Here is a 26,383-nt window from a genome sequence, read left to right as displayed (position 1 = left end):
TATCAACATTAATTTAGTCTAAAGTAAGGGATGAAATTGCACTATACTAATGAACAGTGTTTTGGGGTGGATTTCAGTTTATTTACGGCCATGCCATTTCTTTAAAGAATGGGCTTTGTGGGTTTTGCTCCGTTTAGGGTTTTGTTGTTGTCTTGGTAGGCCCTGGTTTGGTTGCTTTGGATCAGATTTAGGGGTGGGGATGGGGTAAGTTGGCTGCACTGGTAGAAATCAGAGGTCACATGTAGGGCTGCCAAAGAGAAGATGATAAATTGTATAAAAAAATAGTTTTGATAAATTGTTGATCATATTCCAGATGAAAGCACATGATGATTTCTTATTAATAGTCAATTAGTAATAACAAGCAAAAAAGCCCGCATTATGCGCGGGTTTACAACTCTAGTTACACATAATTACAACAATGTTTCTAATTCTACTATTACATATATACAACCATACTCACAATCCAATTCACACACATACTAATCAGCATTTAAAACTATGTTAAATGGGGGGAGTTTTACCTCAGTACAAAACTTGATAAAATTAAACAAATCCCCATGTCATTGGTTCTTCATTTTGACCACTGCTCTTATGAACTGGGCTAAATGTTGCACATAGACCGTCGATTTCCACCGCAAAGAAGGGATTCTCCATCGTCACCACTATTGGTGTTCTCTTCCTGTTTTCCCTTGCCCATATAATGGAAATTCCAATTTTGAAGCCATTTTCTCACACTAAATAACAAAAAATAAGTTTAAAAATTAGAGGAAAACAAAGAAAAGCATCTAATAACTTATATTTGGAGATAGAAAAATAAGCTAAACCAAGTCGTGAACTCACCATAAAAAACCAATTGTTTGTACCATACTTAGGGCCTTCGTATTTAGATCTCGTATAAATACTCGGGGGACTCAAATGTAATTATGTGATAAATGAAGGGGCAAATATGTAATAAGTGAGGAGCCCTTATTCTATAAAAGCACTCCTTACTCTCCTCATTACGGGAGGTCAAGATTTAGGCCATGGGAAGGGAGAAAATACGCTAGAGAGCACACTGCCTCTAGCCTTCTTGTATATTCACCATTCAGAGTGAAACAATATCAACATCAGTGTGGACGTAGCCCAAACATTGGGGTGAACCACGATACATCTTATGTTCTTTACTTTCTTGTAGATTCACGGTTGGATTTACGTTGTTCCAAGACCCTCCGGTTTTGTGCATCAACATTTGGCGCCGTCTGTGAGAAACAACACGAAAAGTTATGTCGGTTCTCTTTCATTTTTTCATCTCACCACCGTGAAACCTCACCACACACCACCGTGAATCTGCAAAAACCTAAGCAAACCAAACCCCAAACTCCGACCCTTCTACCTCTACATTCCACAGGACCACAGACAGGAAGAGCCTAGCCTCTCTATGCTAGTAAATAGAAAAATCCCAACTCGCTCTCTCTCTAGACTCTTTGTTTCTTTTCCCAAAGGTTAGGGTTTAACCTTGCTCTTCTGCCAATGGACCCAACCAAGAAGCGAAAGCTGGACAAGAATGGCGTCAATCTGGACACGGATCCTGCCTCCGCTCCTAAGCTCTCCCCCGAAGACGCTCGCAGGCTCATCGAATGATAAACCCCAGCTTCTCCTCTCTCTTCTGTAAACCCTAAATCCCCAATCTGAGCGGTTGAATCAAAATCTCGGAGATGGCGACAGTTCTAGGGCAACTAATATGGGAGATAGTGAAGAAGAACAACTCTTTTCTGGTGAAAGAGTACGAGAGGAGTCACGTCGGCGTGCGGTTCACCAAGGAGCCCAACAACCTCCTCAATCTCCACTCCTACAAGTACTCTGGGTTGGCAAACAAGAAAACCGTGACCATTCAGGGTGTGGGCAAAGATCAATCTGTGCTGCTGGTGACAAGTAAGACAAAGAAGCAGAACAAGCCCGTTGTTCTGTTGCATAAGTCTGTGATGAAGCAGGAGTTTCGCAGGATGGCCAAGGCGGTTGCGAATCAGTTTTATGCTGCTGTGATAACTTTCATCATGAGGGAGTCAGAGACCGTCCCGGTCCGTAGGGTGTGTAGCACTGGGGATTTGGATTTGTAGACGATCAATAACATGCATAGTAACAGGGGCAAGTGGTATAGCACTTGCAATATGGTAGTTATAACAGATCATCAAAAAGTAGTCCCCCAGCTTCATTTACAGATGATCATCATAAAGCTGGTCTTATCATAGCCATAATAGTCACAATCGTGGGAAAGGTGGTGCTTTTAGCTTCAGATTGGGTTTTTCAAGTCGTTCTTCTTTGGAGGCTGAGCAAGTCTCTGCCGGCTGGTCCTCTTGGCTTAACACCGCCGCCGGTGAGGTTATATACGGGTGGATCCCCCTCAAAGCTGATGCTTATGAGAAGTTGGAAAAGAACGAACTCTTTGGCAACAACTATGGAGCTCTGTGGCCACACGATGGCATGCTAGGGCTTTGTGCATGACCCCATGCCTATTTTTCTGAAAAAGCCACGGAACAGAACAAAGGGGCAACTGTCAAATACTTGATTGGAAAAACTTTAAAGGGACCACTTGAGCCTGCACAGCAAGAGGTGCCGACACCAAGTCTTGTTGGAGCTAGCAAATGACCCAAAACTTAATACTTTACAGTGCACCACTACACTGCACCAAGGTCCCCCATCCCACTTTCTGTTGGACCAAAAGATGCCCACTCTAAAACGATAAGTTTTCTTATAATCATCCTATTATTAATTCTATCATTATTCTGTCTGCCATCTAACAAAAGGAAAAAAATAAAGAAAGCTTTACTTTTCATTTTTAGCAAACATCATTATGTTTTCACAATATCATTGTTTATTTAATATCTTATTATTTTATTTGTGTCATGATGACTAATTATAAAATTATAATTCTATTATTTTTATACCATGATGACTTATGATTAAATAATATAATTTCTGATATCATATGATTACTACCATGTTATTGATTTATACAACATGTGATTTATCAAACAACTGAATAAATCATTTATTCATGATTATATATATATATACACACACACATTTAGGCAATATCTAATATATTATTGATTTATGCAGCATGTCATTTATCAAACAACTGAATAAATCATTTATTCATGATTATATATATATATATACACACACATTTAGGCAATACCTAATATATTGTTGATTTATGCAACATGTCATTTATCACACAGCAAAATAAATCATTTATTCATAAAAGGCACATAATACAATATTTTGCCTTGACAAACTTTGTCAATTTGATTTATTCATTATACGGTCGTACTTATACTATCATTTATTGTCAGGAATTATTGAGCAACTAGATCCACCGATCAACATTGTTATTGATTAAAGAAGTCTACCAACTTATAGACTGATAAGCCACATGCTCATGGTGATCTCTTGTCTGACCGGACACCCACTTGCTTATCACCAACCAGGTGATCAAAAGTACGTCTAGTACTCCAAAATTATTCAGCAGCCTGCCGCTATTATCACCCACTAGGTGATCAAAAGTACGTCCACTACTCAAAAGTACGTCCAGTACTCCAAAATTATTTGGCAGCCTGCGGCTATTATCACCAACCAGGTGATCAAAAGTACATCCAGTACTCCAAATTTATTCGGCACCCTGCCGCTATTATCACCAACCAGGTGATCAAAGATATTATCACCAACCAGGTGATCAAAGATATTATCACCAACCAGGTGATCAAAGCTATTATCACTAACCAGGTGATCAAAAGTACGTCCAGTACTCCAAAATTATTTGGCACCATGTCGCTATTATCACTAACTAGGTGATCAAAAGTACGTCTAGTACTCCAAAATTATTCGGCAACCTGCTGCTATTATCACTAACTAGGTGATCAAAAGTATGTCCAATACTCCAAAATTATATGTGAGCATCACTCATGTCAATCATACATAAACATTCATGAGCATCACTCATGTCAACATCCATGAGCATCACGCATGTCAATCAACATAAACATTCATGAGCATCACTCATGTCAATCAGCTTCGAAAGCTTCATTTACAGAGCTCTAGCTTCGAGAGCTCCAACTTCGAAAGCTTCATTTACAGAGATCCAGCTTCAAAAGCTTCATTTACAAGGGCTCCAGCTTGGAAAGCTTCATTTACAAAGCTCCGACTTCAAAAGCTTCATCTACAAAAGCTCCAGCTTCAAAGCTTCACTTTCAAAGCTTCACCTACAAAGCTTCAGTGCATGGTATTCAAAGACCACCTCCGAACAACCGCCACTTTGGCCTATACATGGATTGAATTTGAAGTCTCCAGCCAACAGACTCTATTGACTGAAGACTTTGGGGACTACACTATGTACCATATATTGGGCTTTCGCAACTGGGCCTCATGAAAAATACTTGGGGGACTTAGCCCATCATTTATGTATTGAGGAGCGAACCTTTATTCTATAAAAGGGACTTCTTCACTTTCATTAGAGAGCACCTATTATTCATGTATTGAGGAGCGAACCCTTATTTTATAAAAGGGACTTCCTCACCTTCATTAGAGAGCATCGTTGCCCGTTGAGCAACCGCCTCGCTACGAGCATCACTCCTAACCCATCACTTATATATTAAGGAGCAAACCCTATTCTATAAAAGGGACTCCATCACCTTCATTAGAGAGCATCGCCGCCAACTGAGCAACCGCCTTGCCGCGAGCATCACTCCTAACCTATCACTTATGTATTGAGGAGCGAGCCCTTATTATATGAAAGGGACTCCTTCACCATCATTAGAGAGCATCGCCGCCTGTTGAGCAACCGATTCGCCGCGAGCATCACTCCTAACCCATCATTTATTTATTGAAGAGCGAGCCCTTATTATATAAAAGGGACTCCCTTACCTTCAACGCCACAAGCCGAGCCAACCAAGGCAATATAAGCCACAAGCCGAGCAGCCTTGCAACATGTTCTACTTCTAGTTGAGCATCATTTCACATTGAGCACCGCCTCATATCGAGTATTCAGTTCTAGACGACATCTAGTTACTTTGGCCCACACATGGACTGAATTTCAAGTCTCCAGCCAAAAGACTCTCTTGAATAAAGACTTGGTGGACTACTGTTTGTACCATACTTAGGGCCTCCGTATTTATATCTCGTATAAATACTCGGGGGACTCATATGTAATTATGTGATAAATGAAGGGGCAAATATGTAATAAGTGAGGATCCGTTATTCTATAAATGGACTCCTCACTCTCCTCATTAGGGGAGGTCAAGATTTAGGCCATGGGAAGGGAGAAAATAGGCTAGAGAGCACACTGCCTCTAGCCTTCTTGTATATTCACCATTCAGAGTGAAACAATATCAACATCAATGTGGACGTAGCCCAAACATTGGGGTGAACCACAATATATCTTGTGTTCTTTACTTTCTTGCATATTCACGGTCGGATTTACGTTGTTCCAAGACCCTCCGGTTTTGTGCATCAACAACCCAAGAAACCTCCAAAAAACTAAAAAAATAAAATAATTGAAGAACGCATATGAATTTTACACATAATGCAGCAATGGAAAGACAAAAAAGAAAAGAGTAAAGCCATCAAGCTCAACCCTTTAATTTAAACTCCAAAAAATTTAAACACAACCCATTAAATCATAAATCTTACTGTAACGAAAAATTATTATGGCCAAACTTTTGGTGCCTATCAAAACCAAGTTTTCATATATATACAAAGCATCTATTTAACTAATGAATTGATGGAGGGCGAAAAAGAGAAACAAAAAAAAGGGCCATTATTCAATTATGTGGAGAATTACTTGATACATACAAAAGGTTTGAAAATTTAACTGATATTAATAAAAAAAAAAGATGAGATGGAGTGGAAATCACATACCAACATGAAGCTTAAATTTGTGGTGCTCATTTGTAGTGCTATATGCAATTAGTCTTATCAGGAGCTTCTGCACTAGTTGATGTCTCGGTCTTCTCTTTAGTTGCACGTACATTGTAGACTTGGGTAGATGAGAAGCAAAAGAAAATAAAAATATAAGTTAAAGTTATAACTTAACTATCTATGTTAATTCATGTCCAACACATAATAACAATAACAAATCATTTTTCATCTCGTGCACTGGTTTGTCATTGTAACTCGAATTCACAAATTCATTTACTCCAAATTTCTTAGTTATGACCAGGAAAAGAATGTTTAAGCAAAAATATGTTTATGTGTTTTTCCACTAAACTACTTGTTAAACCAAATCCAAATGTAAAAAATAAAAAATTAAATACCTTTGTCAAACCTCTTGGGCTTCAAGTCCACCGACTCCACCCCTATACTCAGTCGCGCCCCAAAAATTCTTGCACCTTTAGTAGCCTAGATCATGCATGTATCAGTATAAATATGGAAAAGAAAATAAATGCAATTTATTAGAACAAAGAATTTGGGATCAACAAAGTTTCTCCAAACTTACAGCGAGGCCATAAACAGCAACTAAGGATAATTTTTCCTTTAGCTACATTCAGAGGGGCACCCAAACCAAATATTAAAAAAAACAAAATATCCAGTATAATGCAAACGAATCAATATGTAGTATCAGTTTAGGATGCATAATTCAAGGCTCTAAAGCATCGAGTAGGACACCAAACTTGTCGGTATGGCACAACTGAGGATGTAAACTTTGTCCAACTGAGCAAGGGGCTTAATTTTGGAAAGATGACCAGAATGAAGTCCAATGTATTCACTCGAAGTAAATGTGCCCAGAAAACTCTACTCATAGTTTACAAATTTGCAATTCTCAAGGGTTAATCATATAAAATCACACATATATATACACACTTATATGTATATTTTATGTATATTATATATATGTAGTAGCTATTATTGCTGACCTTCGGCAGAAGTAGAGTTTAGTGTGATAAACTGAGGTATCTTTGACATTTACCCTCATTTCCATGGCCTTAGGTGGAGCAACCTTCACCCTCTCCATCACCAACGGCTTCCCTGACTCCCATGTAACTACTGTTGCAAAATCTACAACACAGAAATCCCAAATTGAGGAGTATTAAATCTCTATCCTCAAATATCCTTCGAAAGACATGTAAAATGAAGAACAATGGACCTAACGGGCAAAGAAGCTGATTGGTGTTCATAAAAAGGATATTTTAGTTTTGTTTACCTTGTATTTGAGAAGAGGTTCATAACTCTCTTCGATTTCTTTTGGTTCTGGTTTGGCTTCAGGCCTAGCCTCCGTTGTCGCCGTTGACAAAAGACGGGCTCTTAGGAATAGAAGTGGACATGAATGGAGCTTGATATGATCTAATTATGAAAACATATACTAAGCAAACATAAAATTTAAGGTGCATGGACGAATTTATCCAATGAAATTATCTACATATGTTGAGAAGAATATCATTTTTTTTACATATTTTGTCGTCAGTGTTCAGACGGAAATCATTTGCCGAAATTTGAAGACCGAAACCCTAAAACCTTAACAATTGAGATCGATTCGATTAAGTGTGAGAGAATTTGTAGAATTTTATATGTTAATTAGTTTGGGGGTTTGAGTTTGTTTTCTTATTTTATGCACATAAAACTTCAATCAAATGCCAAATAAAAACTCTAGTATCTTACCTGATGATAAATCGATGAGAAAGCTTTTGGGTAGAAGGGTCGGAGAAGGTTTGAAGCTAGAATCTACTGATGCTAGGGTGAGTCAAGACGATGTTGTAGTTCAGTTGTCAGCCGACGACCAAGATTTCTTCATGGGTTTTCCGTCCATATGGGCTTGTAGTGCGGCTACGGTTGAGATTTGTTGACGATGAAGTGGTGAGCGAGGGAAAAGCGTTGATTCTGAGAGAAATTGTGAAAATGGATTTGATGGTTTGAGGTTTTTTTGCGATGATTGTGAGCGACAAAGGAGATAAAGCGACATGGAGCGGTGAGCAAGAGCGAGAAGGGGGTAGGCAGGACGTGTCGATGGAACGGGATCCCACGTGTTCAAGAATGCTACTGCACTTGACAGTAAGATAAAAAGGCAAAGTTGAAAAAGAGGGAAAAAATAGAGGGTAAAACTGGAACAACACTGTGCTTATGAACAGTGTTTCAGTTCATTTTCTCTTTTAGTATATATATAATTTCTTTATTGCGTACATTACTTGGGGGGTTTAGCTTACTGGTGAAAATGAGTATAAAATGATAAGAGTATAGATTAAGTACAAGGTTTGATATCCTCAAATATAAGTAAAAAATGTGTTAGTTAGCCTAATTATTTTTAGTCTAATTAAATGAGAAAAATAGAACATATATGTCACATCTCAGATCGGCTCCGTCCTAACATGATATTGTCTGCTTTGAGCCTTGGCCACGCCCTTACAGTTTTGTTTCTGGGAACTCACACGAGAACTTCCTAATGGGTCACCCATTCTGGGAATGCTCTCTCCCGAACTCGCTTAACTTCGGAGTTCCGATGAAATCTGAAACCAGTGAGTTCCCAAAATGTCTCGTGCTATATAGAGGTGGGCATGTACATATAAGGCACATCACCCCCCACCTCTGTTGGTCGATGTGGGATGTTACAATCCACCCCCTTTAGGGGCCCGATGTACTCGTCGGCACACTCGCACCGAACGGTAGAGTGGCTCTAATACCATATTATATTCTATCACGTCCTAGTCCTGGCTCCTCCGTTGCCCGATATTGTCCACTTTGGGCCCCAGCCACGCCCTCATGATTTTGTTTCTAGGAACTCACACGAGAACTTCCCAATGGGTCACCCATCCTAGGATTGCTCTCGCTCGAACTCGCTTAACTTCGGAGTTCCAATGGAATCTGAAGCTAGTGAGTTCCCAAAAGGCCTCGTGCTATATGGAGGTGGGTATGTACATATAGGGCATATCACCCATTCTCCGTTGGTCGATGTGGGATGTTAAAATCCACCCCCCTTAAGGGCCTAACATCCTCGTCGGCACACTTACACCACACGGCAAAGTGGCTATGATACTATTCTGTCACATCCCAGTCCCGGCTTCACCGTAGTATGATATTGTCCGCATTGGGCCCTGGACATGCCCTCACTGTTTTGTTTCTGGGAACTCACACGAGAACTTCTCAATGGGTCACCCATCTTAGGATTGCTTTCGCCTGAACTCGCTTAATTTCGGAGTTCCGATGGAATCCGAAGCGTGAGTTCCCAAAATGCCTCATGCTATATGGAGGTGGGCATGCACATATAAGGCACATCACCCCCTCTCCGTTGATTGATGTGGGATGTTATATATATGAGTGAAAATGCAGTTGAGGACATTGTTGGATTTGATTAAAGGTAAGTGAACATGGTTACATCACCTAAAGTTAAGCTTAACCTTGAGCAAAGGTCACAATTGTATAGTTAACTATATATCTACTCTAAGTGGTACCTAAACTGCGAATATTTGATCCTAATGGTTGTTGCTTGCGCTAAACAAGCAGAACACCCTCATGTGTGCTAAAGTTGCTGCTTTGAGAATAGGATTACTCCAAATTAGGCATGCTGGGTTCCAAAAACTTCCATATGGACTTTTTGGTCCTTATTAGCTGCTTAAATGGGAAGTATTCTTAATTTATTTATTTATTTTTTTTTATAAAATGTTGTTAGACATTTTACATTTTTTTTTGTCAGTTGCTTTCTTTCTTTTTTATGTTTTCAATTTTTCAAATTATTGTTCAAAGGTCAGTTGCTTTGGTTGGTTGGTGTTTTCATTAGGTTTTTCTGGGAGTAGACTCTCTCATCCTCCCCGAAGTGCTTTAATGAGTGTTGTTGATAAGTACACTCTCTCAACGAACAAGAAATATTTCAGGAAAAATTGCAACTTACATGTTTAAGAAAATGAATAGCCTTTTAACAATACATGAACTCAACTAACATATTCAGAAAAAATCAGGAATATTTACATTCAACTTGTAGGTATTATTAATCCACAAAAAATTAATCTATGTATTTTCTTCGTCAACTACCACTTCCAAATTTGATCTAAAAAACTATCAAAATGGTTTTTGGTTACATTTTCTTTATTAATTATCTGACTTTCGCAAACTTTTATGTATTTTTTTATTTATTAATTTGAGTTTTTAAGATTTTTGACAGTGTTGCTCTTCAACCTACATGCTAAAAAGGATTTTTTTGAAAACATAAATATTTATGCTATATTTAATTTATGATTCAAGGTAAATAAAATGGTGAAAGAAATTGATCGAAAAGAACAACAAATTCTAATAAGAGTTTTGGTAAAAAAATTTAAGAAAATTGGTTAAGACTCGAAAAGGTGAACAACTTCGAGGGACAGCATTGGCATATTCAGAAACTGCTCCAGGACCTCGTGCATCGAGAACACTAAAAATAGAAGAAATTTACCTGTTTATGGTAAAGGTGCAAATCGAAACAAGTTGGTGGTCCACGTTGTATTTGCCTGAAAATCATAGTAATTCGCCAAATGAATAAGTTTCGTTGAATGAAAAAGTTTCACAACACTTTTTGGGGTTGTTCGATTGGATCTACAACATGATATCAAGAAAGGTTGTCCCTCATATTGCCATAGTTGAATTGAATAAGAAATCTACAATCATTCATGTTGACAAAACAAGCCAAGAAATCTCATTGCAGTGGTTCAATTTAATTGAGTTGTTTAAGCTTCATAAGAGAATTGACAGGGATGCCGAGCTTACAGGTAACAAATTTAGTTTTAAGTGCCGCTGCAAAATCTGAGATGATTATTTTAAGTTTTTTGTTGACTTTAGTGTATACTCATTCTTGCTATTAAACATCACTTGTAGATGTATTTGTTTGCTTGACAGCTATACAATTGAGTGAAGAAGTCACTATCTAGAGCACAAGAATTACGAAGAAAAGAAATCTTAACCTCCAAAATATCAGGTAAATTGTTCTTATGTTAAATTATGATTGTAATTTTCACCTCACCGTATTTATGAAATATAGAAAACTATTGCCTTTTTTTATTAATTACAAAGGAGAAACAATAAGGATCACCTTATAGCGAGAAACCGCAATAAGTTTTGAGGACAGTGGAATGTAATCACTTTTGCCACCCATCTTCGTTGCTTTGGTTGCCCTCAAAGTAAAACAATACCAAGGTTATACTCCGACATACTTTATTAGCTGCTTCAAATTTCAATTTGTTGATTGTTATATTTTATCCATAGGAAAGCCTGTTCTCGGAAACATACGATCAACCGTTTGTTTTTTTCAATCCGGATGTTGCACAGCTCTCCGAATACAAACAAAAGTAAATCAACACCCTTCTTCAATATTTTTTGTGCTTATATTTTTTTCTATCAATCTTTCTTGCCCTAAACATGTACAAAACAGGTTTGAGCATCTAAAATTACTTGTTCAAATCCTACCCACCTCAACTGAGATGTATACAGGAGGTGCTTTCAGTGCTGATTCTGAGTTAAAAAAGATTGATGAGTTGCTTTTGCTTGATCTTGCGTTGCACAAGGTTAGTCTGTTATCATCAACCTGTCCCTTTTTTTTTTTAAGTTGAATTTTTGTGATGCATCTTACTTAATTGTCTGATGGTTTGTTTCTTTGTTCATTTATACTTCATGTTTGTGAGATGATGCTTAAATGTCCTAAATGATTTGAAAATCCTATGATTTTATAATAGAATGGAACTTTCGCATCCCAAGCAACTATTGGATTCAATTTAACCAGGGGTTGGTGGTACAAGTCGTGACCAACTTGCCATAAAGTTGTCAAGAAACCATCTTGGTAGTTTGTGACACATCCCGACCGGAGTCGAGGCATGTTGGCCGTCACGTGAGGGTGATGTAGCCAAGTGCGTAACATAAGTGATAATAATAATAATAATAAAATGTGAATAAATAAAAACCAAAACTAAACTTATTTAACTAAAGATAATATATAAGTGTGTGAAAGTGCTCAAGTATATAATACACACATATCAGAGCATAGGTAAAACGGAAGTGCAGTCGAACTAACTAGGTACTAATTATACAAACAGGGAGATAATCCCTACATTATTTAGTAGTACGTCAGAACCGCCGAGTAGTCCTCGTGAGCCACCAAAAATGAACAACTACCTAGAACTTGAAGGGGCGCAAAACAGAAGGGTGAGTGGGCATTTGTTTTCTATATATATGCTTTACGATTTCCAGAAAACGTTTTTAAATGAATTTATGCCTAGTATGCCATGTCTACACCGCTTATTATTATATTGTTGCATTAGTATGAATTGTGAATTATAATATTTGATGTTGCGGAGGCTCGGGTAAAGCTTTAGGTGAGTTAGCATGTGATTGGTCTTATTGCATTGCATATTTCTATGCATTTATGCATTTAGAGCTTATTATGCTGCAACCTGGTGTTAGTGCTCCCACCCGAGACCTAGGCACAGCTTTCACGTGATTGTTCACCTCCCGCACCGCATGCTCACCTTGGATCTAAGTTTTGGTGCTAGCATGTCGTACAGACCACAATAGGTGGTTCCTACTCGTAGGTGATCCGCGATCTATTGCACAACTTTCACGTGATCGTAGCACTAGAGCGTACTTATTTACACCTAGCCTATCGTACAAGTCACATTAGGTGACTCCGACTCGTGTAAAGACATATGTTGATGAGCTATAGATCCAGTCGTACAGGTCACGTTAGGTGACTCCGACTAGCATACTACTTTATATTGGTTTCACACTTGGCTTACATCTTTTAGTGCTGAAATATTATGACATGGCATACTTCAGTTTTCACTGGCCTTGTGCATTGGTTTTTCATACCTATGTAGTAGTATTTTCTGGAAACTATACGGGTTACGAAAAGGGGTTATTATGTTCATAAAGCTAAATATGTTTTCAAATGCTTTGTTATTGTAGGATCCCACATCAACCAACGGAGGGGGGGGTGATGTGCCTTATATGTACATGCCCACCTTCATATAGCACGAGGCCTTTTGGGAACTCACTGGCTTCGGATTCCAACAGAACTTCGAAGTTAAGCGAGTTCAGGCGAGAGCATTCCCAGGATGGGTGACCCACTGGGAAGTTCTCGTGTGAGTTCTCAGAAACAAAACCGTGAGGGCATGGCCGGGGCCTAAAGCAGACAATATCGTGTTACGGCGGAGTCGAGACTGGGATGTGACAGTTTGAGTGCCATGAACAAGGTTTCATAAAAAAAAATTACCTAAACCATGGTAATGTTCTTATACATCTATTTTACTAAGTTACTAAGTTCTTTTTGAATTTCTTATGATTATGAAATTCATGACTAATAAAAGTTTTTATATTTGTCATATTTTATGCAACAAGATTGAATGTATGATGAAACTGTCATTTCATATGTATTGGACTTTATAGGAAGATCAATGTGCATGTGTGATGAAACTGTCATTTCTATGTTTACAAATTGTTAATTTTACTATACCAAAGAATGTTTTTTGATATATCTTTGTACTTCTTCTGCTCATGAAACTGAAACTGCACCTGTAGCAGTGTTGCTTTTCAGATATGTGGCCTTGAAGTCAATGCATGTTTTGCTCCCTGGCTTGGGGATCACATATCTTTTTGAAGTGCTTAGGACTTGAAAGAAAACATGTGAAAATTTGGATGGAAAAAGAGCAATTAGGAATGACTTTATTAAATAGGGACAAAATGCTCCTTACGAATTCTCTAATCTTCCATAATTAATGAAAATATGATGAAGAAAGCTCAAAAAGATCTCAAAAAAGGTCACAAATTCACCCACTCTTCCGATCATTTCATAGCTTAAAAGGTCTTGAAAGAGGCTTGAAATAGAAGAAATCATATCCTGCTTAGTGTGGTGTTTGATTTGAGGTTTCTATTCGATTTATGGATGAAAGTGAACTTCATATGTGTTTGTGATGTTTGTTTTAAAAAGAATTTCGCATACAACAATTGCAGTGAGAGGGAGTTTTGCCATGGCAGAAGGCTATTTAAATTCTGATATGAGTTTGTTTGTTTTTGGTTAATTATATATAATTTTTGCATTGCAATACTTTAGCACTTTTTGGCTCTGGTATCTGGATGTATGGTCCAGGTACTTATTGTAGTTATACTTCATTTTCTAAATTGCTGGCATAATTGATATTGATAGTGATGGTTGCCTAACACAAGAATATCCTATTCTCTTGCATAGGTTCAAAATCGATCTTATTGTCGAAGATAGCACGAATCAACACAACTTTTTGATGATTGGAAAGCACGCCAAAAAGCTACTTCATGTTTCTTGCCATAGTTTGGTGATAGATGACGGGTATTGCGATCTTTTCGTGGTGCCGCCAAATCTGAAAAGTTTGGTTGGCGAAACAAAAAAGTTTCAATTATATTTTGAAAAGTTTGGGAAGACGGACTTCATTGTTCATGGACTGCTTGAAGACCAAGCATTCTCGAACCCAACAATTGCCTTAATCAAACCACAAACATGCTGCCACCACCGGGAAACAGATTATGAGTGAAGCAACCCCTGCCTCATTGATGCCCTTGCAACGACTAGATCAGCTACCTCTAGCAAGACTTCAAAGAGTGTTATTAACTGATCATCTAGACAAATCTGACAGGTCAAGTTTTCCTCTCAATTAATGTTCTCATGTGTAAATCTTAATAAATATACTTGCCTCTCTTGGGTATAGCTACTCATGAAAAATAGTTGACCAATCTTTTCACATCCCTTTTTCACTCTTTTTCTTGTTTATCACGTTTCTCTTTAACCTTATAAATTGTACCTTGATTCGCAGCAAAAAGCGTGGTGGCCAACAAGCAGATATAACCAATTTTGCCAGAATTGCTAGAGAATTTACCAATTTGGTTATCCCCAAAATTGAACACACGATTAAAACACTGATAGCCACACTCAGAAATAGATTTTAGACCAAAAAAAATAAATGAAAGATAGGTAAATTACAATTTGTTTTTCGCCCACACGCCTAAATAGCATCCATGATGACGACATTTATTAAACTATGATTTTTGTTTATTATTGTAGTGCAGAAGATGTCCGCTATCAAAAGAAGTAAACTACCAAAGTCTTCATGATCATCTGATGCAAGAAATTCTGCATGTTTTTTGCTTTGAAAATTTGTACTTAAATTCTTAGTTGCTGGAACAAGAACACAAGTTTTTATATTTTTTATTAATTACTAAAACAAATACCCAGCTTGCAGGACATATATTTTGCCATCTTAACTGCATGGATAAAATATAAGTGAAATGCATTTTGCTTCTGTTTCTTATGGAAAGAGTATTTTTTGCGACCACATCTTTTGTAATCAGGAACGTTTAATTTCATCCTGTTAATTGTACAATGTCTTTTCATATCAACTGAATTGAATGTATATAAAAGCCAATCTGCTTACCTTACCAACCCTATTCACTCATTTACCCCTTTGTTCATTCATAATTGGAGTAGGATTCTCTCTCCTCCTATTCTCATTCTCTTCCCTCCCCTCATCTCACACATTGCTTTTTGTCATACTATCTTTATAAAAAAAAAATCAATATAAGATGTTGATGGGGTTAATCCGTAACCATTCAAGTAGGAGGGGAGGAAAGGGGAGAGAGATTATGAGGGAAGATAATCATTTTCCTTCATAATTGTGTTGAATTTATTCATGTTAAATATGTCTTATTGATGCAGTTGAGGCTAATACATTCAATTCGCGCAGCAAAGCGCGGGCATATTTTCTAGTGTCATTGTAAAAAAAGAAAAGGAGGAATGAACGGTCATGATTTACAAAGTTTAAGATTTTGAAAAAGAAAGTAGATATGGTGGTAGAGTTTGATGGAAGAATAAAAATGTTTCCTGTTATGTTGCCAGTTTGAATACAATGTTTTATGTTAAATATATGTTGTGAAGTCTAGATTTATTGTTTGGCTTCCCTTGGCAAATGTTGTAAATTGTACCACACTTAAAATGCTACTTTTGGGATCATGTTGCTGGAAATATCATTTTAAGAGCTTAACTTCTGTCATCAAAGGCTTGTTCATACATATTCATTTCATGCCATTATTTCCAGTTTATTCTGTCTAAAGGTTTTGTCTAGTCAAAACTTCTCGCTACTTTCACACGAGTTGGGCACACACTTTAAGATAACCCATATGGGCGTTTTGGCAGCTTTTTCCCCGAGAGTGTTTTTCAGCCCTAGATCTTTCCATATTGATTTTGCACATGATATGTGGCTTTTATGGTCCCATTTCTATCTGAACATCAAGCCTTCTTTAAAAGCTAAACCTAGGGTTCATTTGTGCTTTTGGGGTTAGGATTGGAATTTTTTTTTAAAGCTTCATTTTTCATCTTCATCTCAGGTCTCCTAGGAGCATCAAGCATATTTTATGGGTAGTTTTCTTCATTGAACATTTCTAAAGCTATCTTTGAAATTGCTTGCTTAAATTCGTTTTATATGCTTATTTGTTTTGCTAGGAGTTTGAAATTTTTAAAAAAGAATTGTTTTAGCTTTGAGTTCCTCATCAAAAACTCTTGCCACAAAATCACACTCATGCATTAAACACCTAAATAGTTGCATATTATGGTAGCATTGTCATTGTGATTTTGTTTTAAGTTTGTGGTCAAGTTTTTCAAGTTTAAAATCTTTTTTGTTTCACGTCAATTTCATCTTCCAAGTGTTTGGTTGGTGAAACTGACTAGACATCGAATCCAGATTTGCATCAACTTCATTATAACATCATTTGCAAAAGTTGATTTGATTTCAGTGCCAGAAAGTGAAGAGCTCAGAAAAGCTGCCACTTGGTGAAGATCGAAGGAATCCATCTCGTGAAAGGCAAGGTTGCACAAAGGTACAAGATGTTTTGTAGATTAGGAGGAACTGAGTTTGTGTTGTTACTTTGTAAGAATCTTGATTTCACTAGTGGATTAGACTCAGTGGAGTCTCTGGTTTTTAAGCCCAGATGTGGGTTTTTCTGGCCAAAAACTTATTGCGTTCTTTGTCTCTTAAGCTTGTCCACGTATCTTATTTACTTGCATATGTTTCATGAATTCCATGAATTGTTATTTGATATGTGTTAGAGACTAAGTTTACACTGCATATTATGAGTAATGAACTGATTTGTTGTTGACTAAGATAGCTTGTAGTGAACTAAGTTTGATTCATATATTTGTGTTTGATTAATTAATGAATTTGTACTTAGTTGACTAGTGAGCTTGACAAGTCAATCCAGCATACTTTAATTTATAATTGCTTTGTTATTGATGTATGCATATGAACCGATATGTAAATGTGTTCAAGCTTATCTGGGCAGACTTTGATTAGTTAAACGTATTGATCAGTTAGGTTTTATTCATACAACTACATTTTATATCACTGACTAACTTGTAACTAGTCAACTAGTTCATTAAACTAGTTTACTATTCAAAGTTAATTTGTATTTGCAGGATATTCTGCCTAGTACCCATTTCATATGTCACAAGGGAAAAAAAAATACAAAAGAGAGTCCAAAAAAATGAGATTAATAATTAAAATAAATAGATTTATCAAAATTTGGTGAATAATTTAATGATTTGGTTGACATATGACATTTAATTAAGGGCATTAGTGGAAAGAGAAGAAAGAAGTTTTAAACACAATTAAGACATAGACTTAGGTGTAAGATTAGTCCACATGGCTTGCATTGAGTGGCAAAGGCTAGTGAGGGAAGACAAATGGGGAAGGTAGCCAACATTTCTCATGAAACTAAACTTTATTAATAAATTCACACCCAATAATGAAACCCTTACACGCAATCTTTCTCTAACGTTTTATTTGGCTAAAACAAAGCTCTCACAAAGGAAAGTTAGCTCTTTTTTTTAGAGATGAGTGGTGATTTTGAAGTTTTTAATCCTCCAACTAAGGTATGAATAGATTTATGCAAGTTTTTTTTTTTGTTTGATTTCAATTATTTTTGTTTAGGGTTTAGTAGTGTGTTGCCTGCAAAAAAAGATAATAACTTTGATTTCAAGGGTTCGTAGCACTAGTAATCCTTAAGGTTTCATAAGCAGCACTTGATTATTTTGAAGATGGTTTTGCCATAAAGTATAATAACTTAATGAATATTGAACTTCTGCGTAAAAGAATTAACATCATTCATTTGATTGCTCTCTTGTTCCAACCAACAAATTTAAGATTGAATGAGTTACAGAACATTCATGGGTGTAATGTCATTAGAGTCCCCATACAAGAGACGCCTTGAATGAATTGCAAAACATTTATTTTGAATTTTTATTTTTAAACGAGTGTAATGATAAATTTACATATTGAATTGGGTTTGTAAGAGTAGTTAGGTAGTAAATTTGAGTTTAACGAGATATTGATAGTTTAATTAAAAAAAAATATGTGTGTATAGAGTATGTTGGAAGTTGGTGTACAAAGTGATTATATGGGTTCAAATAAAATTTCTCATTGGTTTTTGTGGGAGAGGGTGATTGGATTGGAAGATTGATCTTGTAAAATAGATGGAGAGGAATGGGATGGTGAGAGATGATTGGTCTCAATTGAAGATGATATTGGGAAAGATTGAGTTTCAAAATATAGTTTGTTTCAGTTGCCCAACAAGTAAAATTAAAAAAAAAATATTAGCGGGTATTATGATCTATTGATATTTTATTTTACTTATAATTGAGAGATATTAGGTTCAACTTATATAGAAGACAAGAAGTATTATATTTATGTTGAGTTCAATGTCTTGTTAATCGTTGATCCATTGTGTGACCTAGTCCAATCCTTTTATCTTTGTAAATAAAATTTAATAAAAAATAAAACAATTTTTTATAACTAAAAAATAGAGATATTATTGGAACTAAAAAAGTAATTGCATTTTTTTAAGGGAAGTGTTATTGGCACTCCAAAAATCTCATTCTACACTCCTCACAAGTGTATTTTTCTTTCCTAATATAGAAAGTTTGGAGTGTAGAATGAGATTTTTGGAGTACTAATAACAATTCCCTTTTTTAAATATGGAAAATTTGGAGTGCACAATGACTTTTGAAGTAACAGTTGTAAAAAAATGTGCGACAAAGTGCAAACAATCATGAAGGCTTGGCATCAGTGTGGTATTGACTAAAGATTCTCTAACGATCAAGTACGTAATGAAGTATAGAACTCAAGCACTGTGTTACTAAGCAAAATTCATGGTCCCACAATATTGAACGAATAATGGGTATTCAATATATATTCGTAAAAATTGTTTGGCACTCCTGAATTTTCAGTGGTCACATGATTTTTATTGTGTTGGGTTGACATTGAATTAGGCTCAAGGTTAATAGTTTCATTTGCCTTGGTAACACAATCACTGGGAAGAGTGCTTGGTATGGCTTGTGTGTGTTCTTCGAGTTCAGTCAGGCAATAACTGGACAATTACAACTCAATCAAATCATACTTTAAATATTACAACAAAAAATATATAGTGAGGCAAACAGTAAGCAATAATTAATTTCGTTGCGTACTTTGTGTTTGGATGTGGACAATTTTTTTTGCCAACGCTGTGTCTCTAATATTGACTTCGCTTCGCTTTAGTACTTGTTTTCGACGCCCCTTTGCTTTTAACTTGAAGGGATCTTGAAGCACTTCGATTTAAGAACTCATGCCTCTCTCTTCATTTTCTTTTCTTTTCCAACCACGGTTACCACCAACCAAAGAGTTGAGCTTCGTATCCAAGGATTTCAAAGTCTGGGACAAAAGTTCACTATTTTCCTTCAACATCACCATCTTGTCAATCAACTCCGAAGTTTTTCTTAAAAACTGAGCTTTTTTTACACGGTAGAGTTGTCGCTGTCTTTGCCCACTTCTTTCCTTTTCGTGTCCAACACAATGCTGGATTTGGTGGTTTGAGGTCACCTTTTGAGAATGTAACGTTTTAGCAGTAACCCTATTTGTTTCATGGGTTAATCTCAGTTTACTACCCTAAAGTTTCTTGGTTTTCAACATTTGGTACATGAAGTTTTTTTCATCCCAGAGTGGTACATAAAGTTATAATTTTGGGACACTTTCATACATCCGTTAAGGTTGCTATTAAATTTACCGTTAACTGATGACGTGGCATCCACGTAGACAATGACTGGGCACCACGTGGATATTAAAAAATTAAATAATAAATTAATAAAATAATAAAATAATAAAAACTAAAAAAAAAAAAAATCTTTTGGACATCTTCTCCCTCACCCCTTTCGACCCCCTCCCTTTTCTCCTCTGCACCCACCCTTCCCCCTCCCTCTTCGACTCCACCCACTCCATTTCTCTCTCTCTCTCCCTCCCACATATCTTTCTGACTTTGGATCCTCAAAGGAATCACCACCACCATTATCTCCACCAAAACCCAATTCTCAATTTTACCCATCTTGTCCAAGAAGAAGAAGAAGAAACCCAGCAACAAACCTAACAGAATCACCATCAAGCTTTTAACTTTCCGTGTTTCCAGCAAGACCCACAAACCCAGCACCATCATTTCTTTGGAGAAACCCAACAGTTGCAGCTGCAAGAACATCAGCAAACCCAGCAGCAAGCTCCAAAGAAACGCAGTTTCACTTCTTCTTCTTCTTCAACTTTGGGGGAAAAGAGCATCGAATATGCAAGATAAAAAAATGAGGGATTCTCACCATCACCAGTCCACCACCAAGCAACGACGTCGTCTCGCATAGGGATAAGGTCGCCATCGTCGAGCGGAGGAGTAGTCAACACCGACATCGTGGAGGTGGTACAAGGTAGCCACATTGTCTGGGCAACAGGCTGGAAAGACAGGCATAGCAAGGTTTGCAAGGCGAAAGGCCCAAGGGACCGCTGCGTCTGGCTCGCCGCTCACACCGCCATACAATTCTATGACGTCCAGGACCAGCTCGACTACGACCGACCTAGCAAGGTCGTCGATTGGCTAATCAAGAAGGCCAAGGCCGCCATAGACGAGCTTTCCTCATGGAATCCACATTCGACTTCAACCACCGCAGCAGCCATCGTTGTTCGGCCAAAGCTAGTACTTTTTCATAAGGGACCCTTTCAATCCAGTAACTTGCCGTCAATTTGTGCTTGGATGATGTGGGAGGGAGAAAGAGAGAAAGAAATGGAATGGGTGGAGTCAAAGAGGGAGGGGGAAGGGTGGGTGCAGAGAAGAGAAGGGAGGGGGTCGGAAAAGGTGAAAGAGAAGACGCCCAAAAGATTTTTTTAATTTTTTTTATAATTTTTTTTTACTTTTTATTTATTTTATTATTTTATTTTTTAATATCCATGTGGCACCCAGTCATTGTTCATGTGGATGCCATGTCATCAATTAACGACAAATTTAACAACATTAACGGATGTATGAAAGTGTCCCAAAATTATAACTTTATGTACCACTCTAGGATGAAAAAAAACTTCATGTACCAAATGTTAAAAACCAAGAAACTTTAGGGTAGTAAACTGAGATTAACCCTTGTTTCATTCTCAAATAGGCCAATATGTGCCAACAAAAGACTCCTCGAAAATTCATCTATTTACAGTTGTATTTAGCATAACCCGACATCATATCAACCACTAACCTCTTCATCTTTGTCACCCCCGTAGCTCTCTCATGTACTTTGTATAGTGCCTTATTCCCATCACCTGACTTTTCCCTCAATAAACAAGTCAAACTCTTCAATTCCTCCACTTGAACTTTTCGAACATAAACCATGTGAACAATTTGGCCATTTGAGCTTAATTGGGGTGCGAAGCTGCAATGAAAGGGTACGATTTTCATCACAATGTTTACCAATCACCTATTTTTGACGTTGCCGTCCAAGTACCTAATTAAACTGAATAATGAATTCAATCAAAGAGTGTTTTCTATGCACATATTGCTACCAAAAAAAAAAAAAGGAATGAGAACTCTCCGCACGTTGACTGCTTGACATTCTGATGGAGAAAACATGCTTACAAAATGCCATAACCCAATTTGCACGCAACTCATAAATGTCCTTAAGCCACTCTTTACCAACCAACTTATGTTCTTCTACCAACCCCCTTCCACCTTGCCTCAAATTCTTCTTTGCTTTCGATATCCCATATGCACTTATGTAAATCCTTGAAAACGTCTTCAACCTAACCATTGTCATTGAACTTGTTAATAATATGTCATATATAGGATTGATGAAAGGTGGTTGGTAGTTTACTACCAATAGCCTTTGCTATAACTGCATTTTCATCCATAATTAAGACTTTCGGTAGCTCAACTGACAAAGCATTTTTTCAAACAACCACTCAAAGTTCTTGGTTTCTTTATTTGTCAAGAATGCACAACCCAAAACAATGGTTATTAACTCCTAATAAAGGAGCAAACATCATCTTGCATGTATTGGTGTTGAAAGTGGTTGCAAACACAGTTACATCACCAAAATGGCTGAAAGCACGTAGGGACTTAGCATCCGCCCAAAAGAAATTGCCAAGTGTTTCGCCTTCATCAATCTCCATCTTGAAATATAATGAATCGTTTTTCTATTTTTCATCCTCAAAATGCTCTTTCAACATTTACGCATCATGCTTATTAGATGATCTTGCAACTGTTGTTTGGTGCTATACATATCCGAGGGGGTGCAACCAATATTTTCAATTCCTCCAGTTTGCACATCCATTAAATCCACTTGTTTACTTATGGAAATGTTGGCCTGTAGATATTGTTCAATCATTGCCTTCTTTGTCCCGAAACCGATGTGATCTAAATAAGTGTGACGCACTTGACATTAGGTGGTTGTGTCATTCATTGAAAATTGTTATAGAAATATTTTCACAACCAATTCCCTTATTCAGCGCAAGTTTCGTCTTGCAGTTAGTTCTAGCATCTCCCTTCCTACCTTTCTTATTAGGTTTGGGATTAGCATCTACCATCTTCTTGCCTTATTTGCAACAAACAAATTCTTTCCTTAACCAACATCCACCATCACTGGACTGTTTATTACTATGCTCCCAAATCCCAAACCATTGCAAGTGCATAATTGTTGTAAAAGTATAGCCTTCATCCAACGACTCAAATTCCATTTTCAATTTTGATTTCAATCATCGTTTACCGTTGGAAAAATTAATTCAACCATCCCTGCACCAGATTGATCCCTGCATCTACATCCTCTTTTTTCCACCACAATTTCGTCTATTTCTAACTCATCCCCCATCAAATTACACTCCTATGTCTACTTGCTACAAATCTACATAACTACAACACAGTTTAACGCAACCTAGCACAAGTTTTGCATCTATATATCTAAAACCCAATTTCACGATTTCAACCAAGTCCAGTGGTAACCACCCACCATTATGGATTCAAATCCTAGAATTATAAATACCAAATTGGAATGGAAATGGATTATAACAGAGGTTCTAAATTACTTGAGGGATTGACCATCACAATCTCAGTTCCTTCAGAGCTTCTGGATGAACCACCATTGTCCGCCAACCCACACACAACTTCAATCCATACCAATTCGAGCATTCACACCCTTCACCAGCTCCCTCTCTATGCCTCTCTTTCCCTGCAAAGACTACCCGAATCTCTCCCTCTCTTGACAACAAAAACACACCTAATAAACCAAAAAATAAAATAAATTAAATGTACAAGATTACTGGATCACAACTACAACGCACCTTCACTCTAGTTGAAATCGATTCCTTACCCCAACTCCCTCTCCTAGCTATTCCTCTCTCTTCGACAAAAAACACACCTAGTGAACAAAAAAGAAATTAAAGTTGTGTTTGTTTGACCTTTTTAGGTGAGACTGAAATGGACTAGACTAGACTAATTGCTAGTGTAGTCGTTTGGTCTGCACAAGGATTAGGTTTAATGGGCTTAAGATAGGACTCGCTCAGATTATACACTTCGCTAAGATATCCTCGTCCTCCTCACCCTCATCTCTGCGTCTTGCTCGCCCTCATCTGCATCATGCTCACTCTCATCTGTTTCGAGTTGTTTGGTAAACTTCGAATCTTCGATTTGTTTTGCAGATCGTGATATTACTAAGCTTTATTTAATTTAGTTGTCTTGGGTTTGAGAAATTTTCAATAATAGATCTCTGCACTTGAACAAATTAGGGTTTTGATTTTTAGGGTCAAATTGAGATTAGAATTTGGGGTTTTCACATTTCAACTTTTTTTGCATTTGATCATCTTAATAGAAAATATAAACATGAAAAGCAGCAACAACTGCAGCAGCGACAAGGAGAAGAAGCTCCTCCACCTTCTTCTCAGGCGACCTCTCAGGAACCCTCCACCCAAACCACCCCTCCTCCTTCCCCATTCCATCCTAGTCAAGGTAACCCTCCCTCTCTCTCTCTGGTTCTTTTAAATTTGCGACTAATGTTTTTAAGATGCCTTTTTTATGTTTCTAAATTTTTTCCATCTGTTTATTATTTATTTATGGAATTTGGGTTTATTGAAGGGTGTTGAATTTCAAAATTTAAGTTGAGTTTTTGCAGGTTGTGTTCAATTTGACCCTTCATTAAATTGCAGTTCGTGCCTTTGATTTTGGTGTCAAATTATAATGCTCAATTGATATTTTTATACACATTGGCTGTAATTATGTAGTTATTTTCACCATGTATGTCGAATTTCTAGTCAATTCGATATCTCTTACAGTCCTATGTGTATTGTATTAAGTTGATAGCAGCTCTGCTAGAATTTGAACTGCTGTCCAAGTTCAGTTTTGGCTTCGCCAAAAGATTTTCCTCAATAGATCCTCCCCTGCTTTCATTTCCAGATATATCGCTCTTTTCAGTTTCACCCTTATCGTGATCACCAGAGTCATCGAAATTATGTATATCTGTTGGATTAACTTGGAGTTCGGAGAGACAACTAGCATTTTCCAAACTAGTAATAGGGTTCTCAGCAACAATTTTCTCCATAGATACTTCAATGTACTCATCCCCAGTTATAGCGTACTTTTCAGTCTCATGATCACCATAGTCAGTAACATTTCCTTCTATGGGTCATTTTCTGCTACGATCTGTTCTCAAATCACATTTTTCATCTTTCTCGTTATCATCCAGATTGCTCATTATTATCAAGCTCTCTAGCGTTTGAAAATAGGGGTATTTGTTTCAATTATGGTTTTAAGTTTCTTTGAAAATCAGTAGGTTAATAGAGTTTATACAAAGACCCTCGTACCTTGTTCAGATGTTGAATTCCCCCTTCACTAGGTAGTTTTTAATTCTCGATGACTAAGAGTGTTGATTTTTTATGGGAAGATCTTCGCTGCTTAAGTAAGGCTTAGGTGTCCAAATGTTAGCTTCAAGTAGCACATGTTGAATGGGGCCTCAAGTCACTACAGTAGACTGCAATCTCTATTGTCTCCCTCAAAGTTGAGCTAAACATATGCAATTGATGTTTATTTTACGGTGTTTTATTTTGATTACAAAAGAAATGCAACTGAAGTGTGCATATTGTTATTATACTGATTGTCTACTTTACATGGAGGTTTTAGCCAATGCCTCTTGTATTCTGATTGGTTCTCTATTGTTGTTGCAGTTACATATTCAGAAAATAGAACTCAAGAAAGTGTTCGTCAAAAAGCTTTTAAGCGACAAAGTAAGCGGAGGATTATATTATGTGGTGCCTTTTGACATGGATGTATTTTGTTAATCCTACAACCTTAGGTTATGGCTTCTAACTTAGCCTTGCACTGTGAAATATTTTGGCTAATTTTAACTAGCATTTTGTAAATTATGGGGATCTACTTTGGAATGCTATATTATAGTTAACTAGTATTTTGTAAAATATCTTGGAGAAAAGTTAGTGAATGATGTTTTACAAAGTCAGTTGATGGCAAAGACTGACTTGTGCAATGAAATGAAATGATGAAGTAATTGCTCCTCTCTTTCTTTTGTATATTGTTAATGGTGATTACAATCTCACCCATTTTACCTTAGCTGGCTTAGTGTCATCCTAAATACATCACTATTACAATTTACAAAGTTGATTTCAAAAGAGGCAAGAATGTTGGAACCATGCCTGACCTTCTAATATTACTCCCTGTAGTTGATGATGAAACCACATGGAGCAGATAGAACCAAAGAAGAGCTTCAACAAAAGCAAGAGAAGTTGGATCATTGGAGTTTTAAATCATCCTCCTTTTGCAAATGCAAATCTGGAATGTTTATAACCCCCAAATTGGAAGAATTATTTACATTGCTAGAGCTCTCCTCTGTACTTTGGGCATTCCCATGCAATTCAAATTGGTGACAGTACTATTTTCATTATCCTACTTCTTAGTCCGACACTACACCAAACTCTTCACTAAGTTAGTCTAACTTAGTCTACTCTAAGCCAGTCCAGCTTAGTCCCTCAAGCTAGTCCAGTTTGAGATAGTCCGGTGTGACAAACGCACCTAAAGGTATAAGATTTATAGGGTCCCAATCAATCTACTTGAAATCAAA

At 37.0% G+C, this 26,383-nt stretch overlaps 2 protein-coding genes and 1 long non-coding RNA gene across 3 annotated transcripts; 2 read left to right on the top strand and 1 right to left on the bottom strand.

Annotated features, from left to right (window-relative positions):
* Positions 1-314: 314 nt before the first annotated feature.
* Positions 315-7,915, bottom strand: LOC126595778 (uncharacterized). The gene is made up of 6 exons (XR_007613679.1): positions 7,633-7,915; positions 7,178-7,317; positions 6,473-7,032; positions 6,291-6,375; positions 5,896-6,013; positions 315-734 (listed from the first exon to the last, which is right to left on the bottom strand). It is a non-coding gene; the product is annotated as an uncharacterized LOC126595778 (long non-coding RNA).
* LOC126595777 (60S ribosomal protein L28-1-like) lies at positions 1,024-2,441 on the top strand. The gene has a single exon (XM_050262085.1). The coding sequence runs from the start codon at positions 1,695-1,697 to the stop codon at positions 2,094-2,096; it is 402 nt and encodes a 133-aa protein (XP_050118042.1). The 5' UTR covers positions 1,024-1,694; the 3' UTR covers positions 2,097-2,441.
* Positions 7,916-23,835: 15,920 nt separating the features above from the next.
* LOC126597646 (uncharacterized) lies at positions 23,836-26,383 on the top strand. The gene is made up of 4 exons (XM_050264457.1): positions 23,836-23,926; positions 24,128-24,264; positions 25,476-25,535; positions 25,986-26,383. The coding sequence occupies exons 1-4, from the start codon at positions 23,896-23,898 to the stop codon at positions 26,187-26,189; spliced, it is 432 nt and encodes a 143-aa protein (XP_050120414.1). The 5' UTR covers positions 23,836-23,895; the 3' UTR covers positions 26,190-26,383.

This window comes from Malus sylvestris, chromosome 13 (genome assembly GCF_916048215.2).
Source record: "Malus sylvestris chromosome 13, drMalSylv7.2, whole genome shotgun sequence".
Lineage (NCBI taxonomy): Eukaryota > Viridiplantae > Streptophyta > Magnoliopsida > Rosales > Rosaceae > Malus > Malus sylvestris.
Note: the sequence above shows the minus strand (reverse complement) of the source record. Positions and strands in the feature narration are given on the sequence as shown.

Bases quoted from the DNA above. Each gene is read 5' to 3' on its own strand.
- LOC126595777 (XM_050262085.1), top strand. From the start codon at position 1,695: ATGGCGACAGTTCTAGGGCAACTAATATGGGAGATAGTGAAGAAGAAC.
- LOC126597646 (XM_050264457.1), top strand. From the start codon at position 23,896: ATGCTCACTCTCATCTGTTTCGAGTTGTTTG. The intron at 23,927-24,127 runs GTAAACTTCGAA...TCATCTTAATAG, and splicing joins CATCTGTTTCGAGTTGTTTG to AAAATATAAACATGAAAAGC. The intron at 25,536-25,985 runs GTAAGCGGAGGA...TACTCCCTGTAG, and splicing joins AAAAGCTTTTAAGCGACAAA to TTGATGATGAAACCACATGG.